At 39.8% G+C, this 15,101-nt stretch overlaps 1 protein-coding gene across 4 annotated transcripts in view; it reads left to right on the forward strand.

Moving 5' to 3' along the window:
* Positions 1–15,101, forward strand: part of LOC103172499 (mitogen-activated protein kinase kinase kinase kinase 4) — a 176,124-nt gene that overhangs the window by 95,074 nt on the left and 65,949 nt on the right. For all 4 annotated transcript variants that reach the window (XM_007885251.2, XM_007885265.2, XM_007885258.2 and 1 more), the window contains exon 4: positions 13,134–13,259. In XM_007885251.2, coding sequence (XP_007883442.1) covers positions 13,134–13,259 — 126 coding nt within the window. The remainder of the gene's footprint in view (positions 1–13,133; positions 13,260–15,101) is intronic.

The raw sequence follows: 15,101 nt of genomic DNA on the forward strand, positions 1-15,101 counted from the left end.
AGGCTGAAAGCCCAGCCACCGATGGTAGGGCGGGTCGGGCGGGAGACATGGAGCAGGCTGGAGCCTGCTGAACATAGGGAGCGGACAGGTTGATAGGGGGTTTATTAAATGAGAACAGTTTATTAAATGAGTCAGTGTCCTGGCTTTGTCCATCCTTCCTGGAAACTCAATCCAGATGTTAACCCCTGAGTATATCCTTGTTTCTCTCTCAAAATTGCCCTTTACAGCTATGAATGTACTCTTGTCCAGCTGCCTTAATGTATCCAAATCTATTGTTCTGTGTTTTCTCTCCATATATAAGGTTCCCTCTAAGTTGCCTCTTTTATTGTCTCTCTTAATACTGGGAATCAATGTGCTGCTCAATTCTGTATTTCCCTGGGTCTGGATGGCCCCATTTTGTGATGTGGTGACCATCACTATATGCAATTCTATAGCTGTAGCCTCACCGGGACTGTACTACTTCAGTAATGATATGAGGATTTGAGTTCAACTGATGGCAATGTAACCCAGTATTATTTATTGCGCTGTTTAGACATGGCAAACAAGGGGTGAAACACCCTCTCGGCAAGTTCAGACTGCTCTATGGAGTACATGTGCCTCTTATTTGTACTTATAATATCAGTACCTTGCATCACATTGTATTGAACTTAATTTGCCAGCAATCAGCCTAGTCGTACAATCTTGGCTACCTTCTCTGATTACCTAGTGTTTTTTTTCTACCCGCCGCAGCTTGATGTCACTTGTAAATTTTACTCCCTTGAACTGAATGGTCAAATCTAGCTTGGTTATGTATACTGGGAACAAATAGGATCCCAGCATGGACTCTGAGGCACCCCACTCAACACTGTCTGCCCTTTTGGACACCAATAGTATATGGTGAATGAAAACCAGCAGGAGAGGAGAAAATATAAGGGAAGAGTCACATTCACAAAGGAACTTTTTTACAATACTTAGATTTTCAACAGAAGTTAACTGAAATTCCTTTAAGCAATCCCACCTTCAGGTTTATTTAATAGCATAATTAGCATAATAATAATAATCCTTGCATTTGATATAGCGCTCTTCACGTCTTCTAGATGTCCCAAAGCGCTTCACAGAATATACTGTAAAGTGAATTGACTGTATATTTGTGGGCGAACGCGGCAGCCAATTGCACACAGCAGTGTCCCACAAACAGTCGTGGATTGAAAATGACCAATTTATTATTGTTTTGTTTTTTTGGAGGGATTATTATTAGGCGTGTGGAGTAAGGAAACTTGCCCAAGGTTTCGCCCTGCCTGGAATTGGACTCAGGTCTCTCACTTGCAAAGCGAGTGTTCTAACCACTGAGCTACAGGACTCCACATAGCATAGTAGAGAGTTGGTGCTAATATTAGCTTGGGGAGAAAATTACGTCAACACTTTACATTTATATAGAACCTTTCATGTCAAAAGTGCTTCACACAGCAAATCTCCACAAATCATGGAATAATTTTTCAAGTGTTAATTATTGTTTGCTGGTATGAAAGATGATTTAAATCGATGAAGTCCCACAAACCGCTATGAAGTGATAGACCAATTTTACCTGGGGAATTGATTGCCATAGCACTGGGAGAAAACTCTTTTTGGGTAGTGTAGTAGGATTTTTAACATCCACCTGAATAGGTACATACCGAATCCAGGATTAAAATTTCATCCAAAAGGTGAACCCTCCTGCAGGGCGGAGTTCAAAGTGTCAATCTAGGGCTTGAACCTATAAACTTCGGACATGGAGACCAGAGTGCTACTAACTGAGCTAGGCTGTCACCTAAATTGTACCAGATACAAGTCTGCACCTGTTCTATTCCTTCTGCAACATCCTTACGTAATTAACTTTGGTTGTTTTTTTATACAGAAGCAGCCACTAAAATAATGTGATTCATCATAATAATCTTTGTATTTGATGTAGCTCCTATAATGTTGAAATGATCAAAGTGCACCAGTAAAGCTATCAAGTGAGTAACAGATTTATCTGCAGATTTATTAGCCAAGAAAACAGAACAGATTTCCTTCTTTCACGATGGGATCAGTTTGTGTCCATGTATCAAATGGAACTTTGATTTAATATTTTGTCCAACAATACAGTGCTCCCTCAATGCTGGGCTAGTGTCAGGTTTGATTAGGAGCTCAGAACCAATGTGGGCCTGAAACGACAACCTTCTGACCCAGAGGTGAGAGATAACCAGCTGAATCAGGCTGACACCAATGGCCCATCTGGAGCAGCTCACTTAAACGTCAATAGATATATAATACACAGGTTAAGATTTACATAGATTGTACAGCACTGAAACAGGCCATGCAACCCACCTAATCCACACTGGTATTTATACTTCATGAGTTTCCACCCACTCCTTCCTCCTTCCCATACTCCTCTATTCTCTTTTCCTTCATGTGAATTTACCATTCTCTTAAATGCATCTATACTCTCTGATTCATCCACCACTTTATGAGTTCCACACACTCTCTGAACCTCTACATGAAGTAGTTCCTTTTAAATTTAGATGAAAATAATTTAGGTGAAAGGTTTAATAGGGTTCTATCCACCATTTTTCTGGAAACAGAGATGCAGTGCTGCCATAATGTTCATTGGATTTTAAATGTAAAATTATTGATAAAAAAATTTAATAAGCAGTTTACATTGGTTTGGCCAGAAATCTCGTACAAAATAGCTTTTCTGGTTGCTTCCCAAAAGCTGCCCTCTTGGTCCATGCTCAATTAGTTCCTCAAATGTTACTGTTTTCCATTGAATAAACTTGAGCTCTATCATCTTTAGTTATACTGATTCTCTTCAAGGAGATGTCATCTTGCACATTACATTAGCAGAATAGGTAATCTGCAGGTGGAGGAATAATGTTAAACCAGCAGTAATCTTTGCAATTGTTTTAATTTATGAACCAGACTGTCTAGATCAAATGTTCAAAGCAATCCTAAAATGACAGCAAAAACTCTGCAGCACCTAGTTTTCTCATTAATTTTAACAAATGAAGGAAAGTTTGGGTACATGAAACTCGAGTACTTTCTGGCATGTATTCAGACAATTCTGTGACTTATTTGGGATATTTTTGATCTTTAGTTATACTTTCTTGTTATTCATACTTAAAACCAGTACTTGTAAAATGACACTGATACTATCCTGTAGTATTGGATTATTTGTAAATAGATAAAAATACAGTGGTACCCCATTATAACTCAGTGCCTGGGATCCATAAAATAGTGTAATAAGGTGCAGTAGTACATTGCACGCTACACACCTCCAGCACTAAAAGAAAGTCCTACTTCAGCATCATCAGACACCACCTTCACTTCCCATGTGCTGTGCATGTCCAAAGCAGGAAGCAACATCGGGGTGAACTGATTGTCCACAAATCAAGTTATTTTGTTTTGTACAGTAGCTAAAATGGCTGACTTGAAACTTGTGCTGATATCACTTCCTGTGCATTGCACATGTGAGCACACAGGACCCAATGTCAACTGATTAATGACCTTGTTGCTGGCTGTGTTCGTGTGACAGCTAGCTGACCCACAGAATATGAGCAGGCCAGCTGCGTGCATGCCCAATGAACGGCATCTGCATTTCAACAGCATTATATCTGAAGTATAACAGGACTGATATGTGTTTGATTGAATAGTTCAAACACATGTCTTGTAATGTATATTTTTTATGCATTTTCTGGTTATTGCCTCATCTATCTTAAGTTTCTGCACCGTGCTTTATAGTGTTACAATTCTGATTAACGTGAAACCAGATATATTCCTGCATAAAAAGAGACTAAGGTAATTGGGGTGGGGGTGAGCGAAATGTATATTCTTGTTTTAGTGGATCGCCTCATGATTCTTACAAGTGAGTTGTGTAGGTCATCCAGTGAGATATAAATAGGTATTTCACACTTACAGATTCTATTTTTATATTTCTCATGTGAATTTTAGAGAATCCACAAAGGAAAAGTCCTTTCCATGGAATTTCCTTTATAACCCTGGAATAACACTAGTGACAACCAAATCATAGGTCAAGATTTATGTTTAAAATATAATTAGATATAGGTCCAGATGCAGTAGCTTTTAGAAAAATAACAACAGTCAAACATTTTTCAGTCTCTGAAGCGGGAGATCATGTAATGGTAAAAATCTTCTGTTTTTCCAGATGGAAAAATGTATTTTAAGAGCAATTATGGATCTTCAGATCCTCAGATCTACCTGTTAGTGGCGTATCATTTCACAGCGTACATAGCTGGTACATCTGGCTACTGAGTGGTTTCCGTTACAGGGTCATAAAAGTAATTGACACACCGTGCTTCATAGTTAGTACAGATGGGGAAATCTCTGAACTGAGGCCGCTTTCTGTCTGTGGGTTTCATATATTTTCTCACCAGGAGGTTTTCATTAACTTGTTCAATTAGGCTGCTTTGTGTTAATCGTCATGTCCACAGTAGATGGATGTTCAGGTTGATTATGATTGCTTCATACTGTATGGCATCTGGTTGACCAGCATTTTTGGCTGACTTGTGAAACTGGGTCAGCCTACAGTATAAAGTGCCTGGAAATGATATTGATGAATAGCTTGTTGACATGTTTCAGTGGAATGAAACCAAATTTTATACATTGGGTAATTGTGATGCTGCCTCACTTTCAATACCTTCTTTGTTGTCTGGGATGGATCTGGTATGTAGGATGCTTGACTAGGGTGGGGTACATGATGCTTACTCCTCAAGTGCATTAAATACAGTAATATACAGGGCAAATACAGCTAGCAAGTAGTAGACAGGGCAAGGCACCCCCTTATAAGGCAGATTCATTTCTAAGTCGTGTGACCTGTGGACCCCATATGGTTTGTTTCTGACAGGAACCGGCTGGCTTCTTTTATGGTTAAAAAATGGGCGACTTTGGGGTCGTCCGGTTGCAACTGATGTGTTGCCTGCATGATGGACAAGTGCCCTACGTGCAGGAAGAGCAGCTAAAGTTGCTTCCTTTATGCTGCACATGCACACTTTACACAGAAAGTGCCACTAACTCACTTCCTGCACATATGTGATAAGCTGTTGCTATCACTTTGTGAAGGAAGTATTCCAGATGTGGCCTGATTAAAGCACTATGTAGCTTAAGTATAGTTTCTGGTGAGCTGAAGTCAACCAATTTGGTATAATATAGAACTTGAGACATTGAACCTAGATCAGTGTGTTATAGCAGAGTTGTCCCATTATAACAGTGGCAAGCAAAGGGTAGACCATTAGTCCATCTAGCCTACCAATGTGATTCATTTGATATATCTATCCCTAAATCTATTAAATTTCAACTCTTTTAGTTGACTGGAACTTGTGTAGTTCCTCTATGAAACCCATGATTGGAATAAGTACAACAACACAGCTACTATGGGCATGGATTCTCTTTGTACATCTGTCTTTCAATGTTGTTGCTTTTATAAACTTTTAATTGATGTTTTTCTAGTTTTGGTGGGAATTCTTTTCTGACATTGCAGTGAATGTTGTACAGAGGATATTTATGGTAGTAAGAGTTAGGCATGGTATAAGGCGAGGGATTAAGTGGTGTTCATTGAGGATTGTGCATGCTCGAAAGGGAGTGATTTGTTCTATTATGGGAATGTTTCACAACTAGGATAAGCAAGAGTAGTGTGCAACCACAGTGTTGAATTTTTAGGAGGCACAAATTGTAGGCTAGCATTGTCTTTCATCTGCTTACACCCACTTTTCCACCCGCTCCTTCGCTCAGCTGGCTCTGGCCTTCTGCACGTCCCTTGTCCCCTCCACTCCACTATCGACGCCCATGCTTTCAACGACTATGCCCTAAAACTCTGGAACTCTCTGTGTGAATCCCTCTGTCTCTTCCCTCCTTGCCCATCTTCAAATTGCACCTGAAGACCTTCCTCTTGTACTGTCATCTCCCCTCTCTTTGGTGTTGACCGCTACCACTGTTAAATGCTCTGAAACACTATCCTGCTTGAAGGATGTTATATAACTGCCAGTTGTTCTTAAAATATTTTACTCCAGAGAGGGCTCGGAATGCCACCATCACACTGATAAATTTCACTTTTCACAATATTTGCACCAGATATGTAGATATCAAATATGGTTCGTTTCATAGATTCATAGATTCATAGAATGTTACTGCATAGAAGGAGGCCATTCGGCCCATCGAGTCTGTGCCGGCTGTTTGACAGACCAAGTCACTTTCACTAACCCCAATCACCAGCTTTCTCCCCATAACCCTGCAAACCCATCTTCCCCAGATACCTATCCAGTTCGCTCTTAAAAGCTGTTATCGAATCGGACTTCACTACCCTTTCAGGCAGATCATTCCAAATTTGAACAACTCGCTGAGTGAAAAAATTTCTTCTAACCTCCCCTCTGCTTCTTTTGGTAGATACCTTAAGACTGTGACCATGGGTCACAGACACACCTACCAGCGGAAACAGCTTTTCCCTAGCTAGCCTGTCAAAACCTTTCATGATCTTGAAGCCCTCTATCAGGTCCCCGGGTAACCTTCTCTGCTCTAATGGGAAAAGTCCTAACTTCTCCAGCCTGTCCTCATAGCTAAGGTTCCCCATTCCTGTTATCATTCTTGTGAATCTCCTCTGCACCCTTTCCAGTGCCTTAATGTCCTTCCTGAAGTAAGGTGCCCAGAACTGGACGCAGTACTCCAGCTGAGGCCTAACCAGTGTTTTGTATAGATTAACCATAACCTCCCTGCTCTTATACTCTATGCCCCTACTAATAAAGCTCAGTACACCAAATGCCTTTTTTACTGCCTTATCTACCTGCCCCGCTACCTTTAATGATTTGCTTACTTGAACACCCAAATCTCTGTGCATTCACACCCCCCACCTTAAGATTGAGCTACCAAGACTATATTGCCTCCTATCATTTTTCCTACCTAAGTGTATCACCTCACACTTATCCACATTGAAATCCATCTGCCACATGTCAGTCCATTCCACCATTCTGTGTATGTCTGCTTGCAGTTGGTTATAGTCCTCCTCACTATTTACTACCGTACCTAACTTTGTATCATCTGCAAACTTGGAAATAGTGCTCTCTATGCCCAAGTCCAGATCATTAATATATGGTCCCCATACCGATCCCTGGGGGACACCGCTGCACACCTCCTTCCATTTCGAGAAACACCCATTAACCACCACCGTCTGCTTTCTGTCACTCAGCCAGTTCTTAATCCAAACTGCCACTGTCCTCTTAATACCGTGGGCCTCTAATGTTTTTATTAATCTCTTATGCGGTACTGTGTCAAAAGCCGTTTTGAAATCCATGTAAATAACGTCCACCGCATTTCCCTCATCAATCCTTGCAGTCACCTCTTCAAAAAATTCTATTAGATTTGTTAGGCAAGATTTGCCTTTAACAAATCCACGTTGGCTGTCTCTAATTTCCTCATGTTCCTCTAAGTAGAGATTTATTCTGTCCCGGATTATGGTCTCCAGTAGTTTTCCTATGACTGGCCTGTAATTTCCGGGTTTGTCTTTCTGCCCCTTTTTGTAGAGGGCGGTAACATTAGCCACTCTCCAGTCTCTTGGCACCAGCACCTTAGGACGTCATCTCAATATAAATACAATTTGTTGTTGTTTGTTGTCTTTCGTCTCGATTTCCAATGCACTCCTCGCTGGTCTCCTTAGCTCCACCATTCACAAAGTCCAACTAAATCAAAACTCTCCTGCCCATATCCTCAGATGCATCAAGCTCTGCACCCCCATCGCCGCAGTCCTTGCCTGGCTCCACTGGCTCTCTGTTGCTGTACAGATCAATTTCAAGATCCTTATATTTGTCTACAAATCACTTTATGCCCTGGCACCTCCCTATCTCTCCAAACCCTTTGTTTCGCCAGCTTGAGCCTTTTGCTCATCCCTCGACCCATCTGCTCTATCATTGGTGGCTGTGCTTTCAGCCACTTTGCCTTGCCCTGTTTTTGCCCATCTTCTGATCGCACCTGAAGACTTTCGTCTTCAAAAGTCATTTTCCTTTTCTCCCTGGTTCAACGTGAAGGGATCAGTTCTTGGTGAGCAGTTTTCCTAACTGCGCATCAGGCCAATTTGTGGTTTGTTATTGGTATAACAATTTTAGGTATTTAGATGTCACACACAGTCTGCAATGCATGGATATTTACTTGTTGCAGTACCTCTGGGCAATTCATTGTTTAATAAACCATTATTTTATTGGTTTTTGTGCCAGTACTGCAAATCATAATTATTTCCCTAAAGATTTCTCTATGCCACAAAAGTAGGCTGTAGAAATTTGGAGCAAAGGATAGCTCATTAATTGTTTAGATTGTTTTTAGTCAGAAAATGGCCTGCATTACTGTCAAATGCTATTAGGATGTAGAAATGTGAGCCGTGTGTTATGTTTCAAATCTATGTGCGTCATTTTGTCCCCTGTGCCACACATCCCATCATTGGTGCTGTTAGTTCCCAGTCACTGCTTTCTTTCCATCTATGAATGACCCCATTCTAGTGTTTTTAAACGTGCTGGTGCAATGATTGTTAAATTGCCATGCAGGCACTAGAATGAAACGGCTCTACACTTTTGAGAAGACCTTAACAAAGAAAATTCATATTAAAATACAAACTCCTGTATCGTTTCCAATTCAAATAAAATCTACTTTTTGTGCTAAATGCTGCCTTGTCACAAAATTAGATCTTTATCCATTTCATTGCTTTTGTTTTGAAAGAATGCTTCTACAAATGGGTTGTAAAGATAATTTAGGCCCAACCATTCTCTTCATATTATATATGAACACATTTTTCTGGTTTTGACTTGCTTTGCCTTTATTCAGCATGTTTTTCTTGACACTGCTGATCGTACCATAGAAAAGGCTGCATTTTGAAAGAAAAAGGTTGATTTTAATATTTTCTCTTATCTATACCATATACAGATCTAACTATTTAAAAAAGAAAACAAGACATGCACCAAGTATTCACCTCAAACAGTCACTTCATTTTACAATTATACCTATCTTCCCAATTCAGTTGTTGTGCTTTAAATTTTTTTGTTGATCTTATGAATATCAAAAGTATTGTTTAAGCAAAATGTCAGTTCAGGTAATTTAGTGCAGTCAAAGTTGTAACCAGAATTTTAAATGTCTTGTGAGCAGTTTTTTTCAAGCCTGCACTTCATTAGCATAATGTCACCACTCTTGAATGGAAAGATTTGTGTTCTTCCAATGCAAAACTACTCTTTCAGCAGAACATGTATAATGTTGGATCATAACACTAAAATTCTCCCTTAAAGAATCCTGCAGTGTATTTACATTGCGGTCCAAACTCTCTGGATGCCCAGGGCATTAGCTGTCTCACTCCTGACTTGCTTCTGAAATTCTTTCATGGAGATTGATGGGATTACTTCAAAAAAGGAACCCAATCAATCTTTGATCTTTTAATTTAAACTACAAAACCAGCCCATGAAGTCACTTTTAAAAGCAAGGGAAATTGGAGATTTTGTGTTTTTTTTAAATGTTAAAAGAAAGAAGAAAAGATAGAAATGTTAGGAACGAAAGTTAGAAAAGGTAAAAAAAATTTAAATTGAAGGAGAAAGAAAAAGTAACAGAGACATGTGAGCACCGGTAAAGAAGCTTTGCAGAAACAGTTAATACCTAAGATGGGAGTATCCATGGACCTGATGGTATTTGGTAAGAGTTAATGAAAGTTGGGCTTCAGCTGTTGTAAAATCTGATGAGTGAAATAGGCTTGAACGTGTTGAAAGTTTTAGAGACCAAGATAATTGAATGCCTCGAGGCCCCAACGTCCAGGGAGGGGTAGTATATGATGCCATATCTGTGGCTCTGCTTGTATTGAGTCTTGTGTCATCTTGTCAGCAGAAGATGCTGAGCATTGTTTGCCCGTAGGGGATGAAGGCGAGTGGAACATATGGAAAAATTTCCCATCTTCTACTCTTTTTCTTCCCTTAACCCTAACATTTTTAAGCAGAATATCAGTTTGAAAGATTGAGCTTAATGAGCACTGTTCAGTTTACTTTATAAAGAGAAATTAATCCAAAAGTAGCAATGTCATTATAGTCTGAACTGCAATTCCTTTAAAATTAAAATGAATAATTGAAGGAACTAAATCCTTAAGTTGGCCTTGGTAATGACAGACTGTTAGTAACAGACTTGTCTTAAAGCGATCAAAAGGGTGTTTCGAAGTAAGTACAGGAACAATTCTCCCATTGAAACTTTGAGCTCCGAGTCCAGGCTGACACACCAATGCAGTTTTGGAGCATGGTGTGTTGCATTGCTGGAGTTAACAAAATCACAAGAATTTCGAGATCAGCGTGGTCCAACCTTTTGGCTGTTGAAGGCCGGATACTGGATTTGAGAAACATCTGTGGGCTGCATAAGGGCACAGCCTAAGCCCCTGGAGACGTCTCCTGATTGACTCTCTGTCACTGAATTTCAAACTCCTCACATTTGTCTTCAAATACCTTCTTGCCCTGGCACTTCCCTATCTCTCCAACCTGCTTACTCCCCAACCCACTACCCGCTGCCTCTGGCTCCGGCCTCCTGCTTATCCCTCATGCCCTCCGTTCCACCATCGGTGGACGTGCTTTTAGCAACTACGTCCCAAAACTCTAGTGGAGTCCTGTAGCTCAGTGGTTAGAGCACTCGCTTTGCAAGCGAGAGATCTGAGTTCAATTCCAGGCAGGGCGAAACCTTGGGCAAGTTTCCTTACTCCACACGCCTAATAATAATCCCTCCAAAACCAAAAACAATAATAAATTGGTCATTTTCAATCTACGACTGCTTGTGGGACATTGCTGTGCGCAATTGGTTTACACGCTCGCCCACAAATACATACAGTCAATTCACTTTATAGTGTGTTCTGTGAAGCGCTTTGGGACGTCCTCCTGACGTGAAAAGCGCTATATCAAATGCAAGGATTATTATTATTATTATAACACACTTCCTCTATCCCTCAGCTCGGTGTTGTCCTCCGCCACTGTCAAGTGCTTTGGGATGCTGCCCTGCATGAGGGGTGCTATATAAATGCGTTGTTGTTGGCTCGGGGTCTGCGTGTCGCCTGTATTTGTTCCGTGGATAATGAAGTTGGAAATGGTTCACCAGATGACATTATCCCCCGGGTCAAATGCGACCTGCAGGTCACCAGTTGGACCATCCTGGTCAAGCTGAAGGCCCTTCAGCTCATCGATCTCATCCCTCTCCCCCCTCCAATCACAGTATTGTGCTGCTTCTGAAATGAATCTAATGTCCTGATCTTAACCACCTTTCCTGGCAACATGCTCCAGTCACTGATTACCCTCTGTAAAGAATAACTTCCCAGTATCTCCTGAAATTACCCTTTACAACTCTAAACCCATGTCCCCTTGTTCTACAGTCTTGTTGCATCCTAATGTACTGATCTGCATTTACTTTTTCAATCCCACATTTCATAACCTCTATGAGTATATATTCATTTTATATTTTAGACACTTTGATATTATAAGCACTCTGTGAAATATGAGGATTAATAACCAGGCATTACCTCTGTTTAAAACTGCTAGTTGCAGTATGACTGCAGCAGGAGTTACACTGCCATTCTCTCTATTTGAATGGCGTTGTTTTGTGTTGAGTTGCTCCTGAGGGGGAAGTGAATGAGTCAGTAAATGGCCCAGTTTAGGTGATCAGTTAATGTTTAGGATTTATAAAGGCTGGAATGAGGACCATTAATCTGCTTATATGTACGTTGTCTGCAACTATATCTTGTATCCATTGAAACAAATTGAAGAAGATTTTGTTTTTAATCAAATGAACTAGTCTGATTTGATAAAAGGGCTTATGTCTAAAAGAAGAATGCTGCTTTTGTGCCTTGTAGTTTACAGCATTATGTACTGGATGGTGGGTTTAAAAAGGGTTAAAAAAAACAGTATACGCTTTAAAACAGGATTGAAGATCGCCATTTAAAATATTTGTTTTAATGCTGCTTTTAGATTGTGGCTCTGGAGATTTGAAATGTCGAGCCAGACTGGAGGCATTTGAAGCTCCAGTGCTCTTACATGATCTCTGGCACAATACTGTTCTTGGTATATGATCATGATATATATTTTTTAAATGATATGTGCACATGTAAATACCTTAACATCATTATGATATTTGCACAACAATGTTATGACTTCCATGTGGAATGTGACAAGCTCTGTTTGCTTTGACTCCACACCTTTCATTCTGATCGTCTGCATGTCACAACAGCAACAAACAAACAAATTGCATTTATATATTGTACCTTTCACACCGGGAGAAGTACCTAGAGGCAATGGGAGATCTGACTCTTGTCATGGTCTTGGAGAAATTTCTAGCTGGGAAAACTAATGTTTTATATGAAAGAGTTGTTCCTGCCACATGAGGCAAAAGCAATATATGTCATATCTATGTTTTTTCCGAGAATACTCATCGCTGTTTTTATACTGTTTTTATACTGTACCAAATGTGATCCTGGAAACTACTGTAAATTGTATAATTTCCTTTTCTGTCATGCTATTTTAAGCCACAATAAGTTTTTTTGTATTTACTGTATGCTGAATACTGTAAAAATGTAGAACTTTTAGAAAAACTCGACCATGGTAAGTTAATCTAATGTAGCAAATTCACTGTGCAAAAAAAAGTCTCAAACACAGTGTGCAATTAATATCTTAAGTGTCATGAAACATTTTGTGAAAAATGTATCCACACACTGAAAGAAAATATTAGAAAATCTAATCTAATAGAAGATCTAATTACTAGCTTTTGATATGTAGTGCAGCTCCATCATGAAAAGCGCTATATCAAATGCAAGGTTTATTATTATTATTATTATCATAACACACCACATTACAGCGTTGATTCATTTATAATGAAAATGGGGTGTGGAACCTATTTACTGCACAGGGTGCAGCAGGCCAGCTAGCTTCCCACTTGTCAGCCTGCTCTGGTGCTAAAAGTGAATGACTTCCAGCTTGTTAGGTTGACACCAATGACACATGCAGAGCATAGGAAATGAGGTTGGCTAAGGCCAAAACATCTGGAAGTCTGCCATTTTGTTTTTCTGCACTTTAAGAGTGGACAACCACTCACAGCATTTTAATACAAATTACCTGTATAACTTTGTTTCCCCCCCAATTGCCTTACAGGATGAAGAAGAAGAAATTAAACTGGAGATCAATATGCTGAAGAAATACTCTCACCACAGGAATATAGCCACGTACTATGGTGCTTTTATAAAGAAAAGTCCTCCTGGGCATGATGATCAGCTCTGGGTAAGAAACCCCTTTGATAAAAGTGTTGGACATTAGTTCGTAATAATAAATAATAATCTTTAGATTTGATATAGCGCCTTATCACGTCTTCAAGACATCTCAAAGCGCTTTACAGAATATACTGTAAAGTAAATTGACTGTATAATTTGTGGGCGAAATATAAGTCGATTCAATTCTCTTAAGTCACTCCAACCCTGCAGGTTGATCCTTCAGCTGGGAAAAAAAATTGCATTCTTTTTGTAGCTTGTTTAATGCTGAATTCAATTACACAATAAATCTTCTTTTATTTCCGTATTAACAAGTTGCAATCAGTAATGGAAATTTATTAGAAAATAATAGATAGCTGAGCCTGATTGCAAGGCAGTAATTTAATTGAGGTCTTGAGATAACGTCATAAACTATTGAGCGAAGCTTAGAGCTGTTATAACCTCATTTAAATTATCCTGAAATTCCTTGCCTGATATATCAGACTTGCATGATGTATACGATTTCAAGTGTTTGGATTTGTTTTGGTCTGTTTTGATGGCAGCATTTATTAGTGCGAATGTGCAGTATCTGTCCACACCATGCCCTTAATAGGCCGTGATGATGATATAAGAGGATTAACAGTGGTGATATAAATACATCAGGTTTACAGAAACGTACAGTGGATTATTCAGAAGATCTATTTCCTGCGTGCAGTCTTGTTTTTCAGGTGCAGGGGACCTTAGTATTGAAGTTTTAAAATCACGTTATATGAACAAAAATAAAGCTGGTTGGGAGAGTTATGAAAAAGTCATAATTTTTTCTCTTTCGTGTACAATAATTATATGTACCATTCTTGCATTTTACTTCCATAGTACTATCTTAAAATGTTAGGAATAAGGTGAGTAAAAGAAAATTGATAGCCATAAGGCAAGATACTTGTCCATCCAGGACTGTATACATGCTATGGCTCATTGGCTTGCAGTGCTACATATGTCTACCTCCCGGTTTGCTTTGAAGTCCTGTAGCTCAGTGGTTAGAGCACTCGCTTTGCAAGTGAGAGACCTGGATTTGATTCCTGGCAGGGTGAAATCTTGGGCAAGTTTCCTTACTCCACATGCCTGATAATAATCCCTCAATTCATGCCTGTTTGTGGGACACTGCTGTGCGCAATTGTCTGCCGCATTTCGCCCACAAATATACAGTCAATTCACTTTACAGTCTATTCTGTGAAGCGCTTTGAGATGTCTAGAAGAGGTGAAAAGTCCTATATCAAATGCAAGGATTATTATTATTATTAAGTATTGTGGACCTGTTTTTGCCAGGCATATATCTTTGGAGAGGTGAGCCCCCCCACCCCCCCACCTTTTAATTGCTGATAGTTTTATGGGCTGGTTTTACTTCTGAGCAGTTTTTTCAGAACTCGACCTTTTGTTGCATGTAATACCACAGAAATAATGGCTGCTCAGAACTAACAGCACATTGGGCCTCACCTTTTCTTGAATCTTTAGGAGGTAAATCAGTTAGACAATATCATTCACTGGTGGGAGCTCCTGTGAATATTGGAATTGAATCAGTTCTCTGTGGTGCTCTCAGTAATCTGGTTCCAGAGCTAGGCAAGTCCACAATTCTCTAAGGTACTGCTGATGAAAGTTCATCTTGCCTGGATCATCAGCAGGACTATGAGAAGAAGACCAATCACTGGGACAGGAATCTTCTCACAGCTTCCATTAGCAAGCCAAAGGCTGGAAGGAACGAATGTTCCTAGCTGGACAAGCAGCGGGAAGCTTGCCTTGCCAGGCAGTGTTCACAGTGGTGAACTGCTCAGTTTTAGCTGTTTAAACTTTAGCAGTAATCCCATCACACCTCCAAGTCTTT

This window comes from Callorhinchus milii, unplaced genomic scaffold (assembly GCF_018977255.1).
Source record: "Callorhinchus milii isolate IMCB2004 unplaced genomic scaffold, IMCB_Cmil_1.0 Scaffold4, whole genome shotgun sequence".
In the NCBI taxonomy this organism is placed as follows: domain Eukaryota; kingdom Metazoa; phylum Chordata; class Chondrichthyes; order Chimaeriformes; family Callorhinchidae; genus Callorhinchus; species Callorhinchus milii.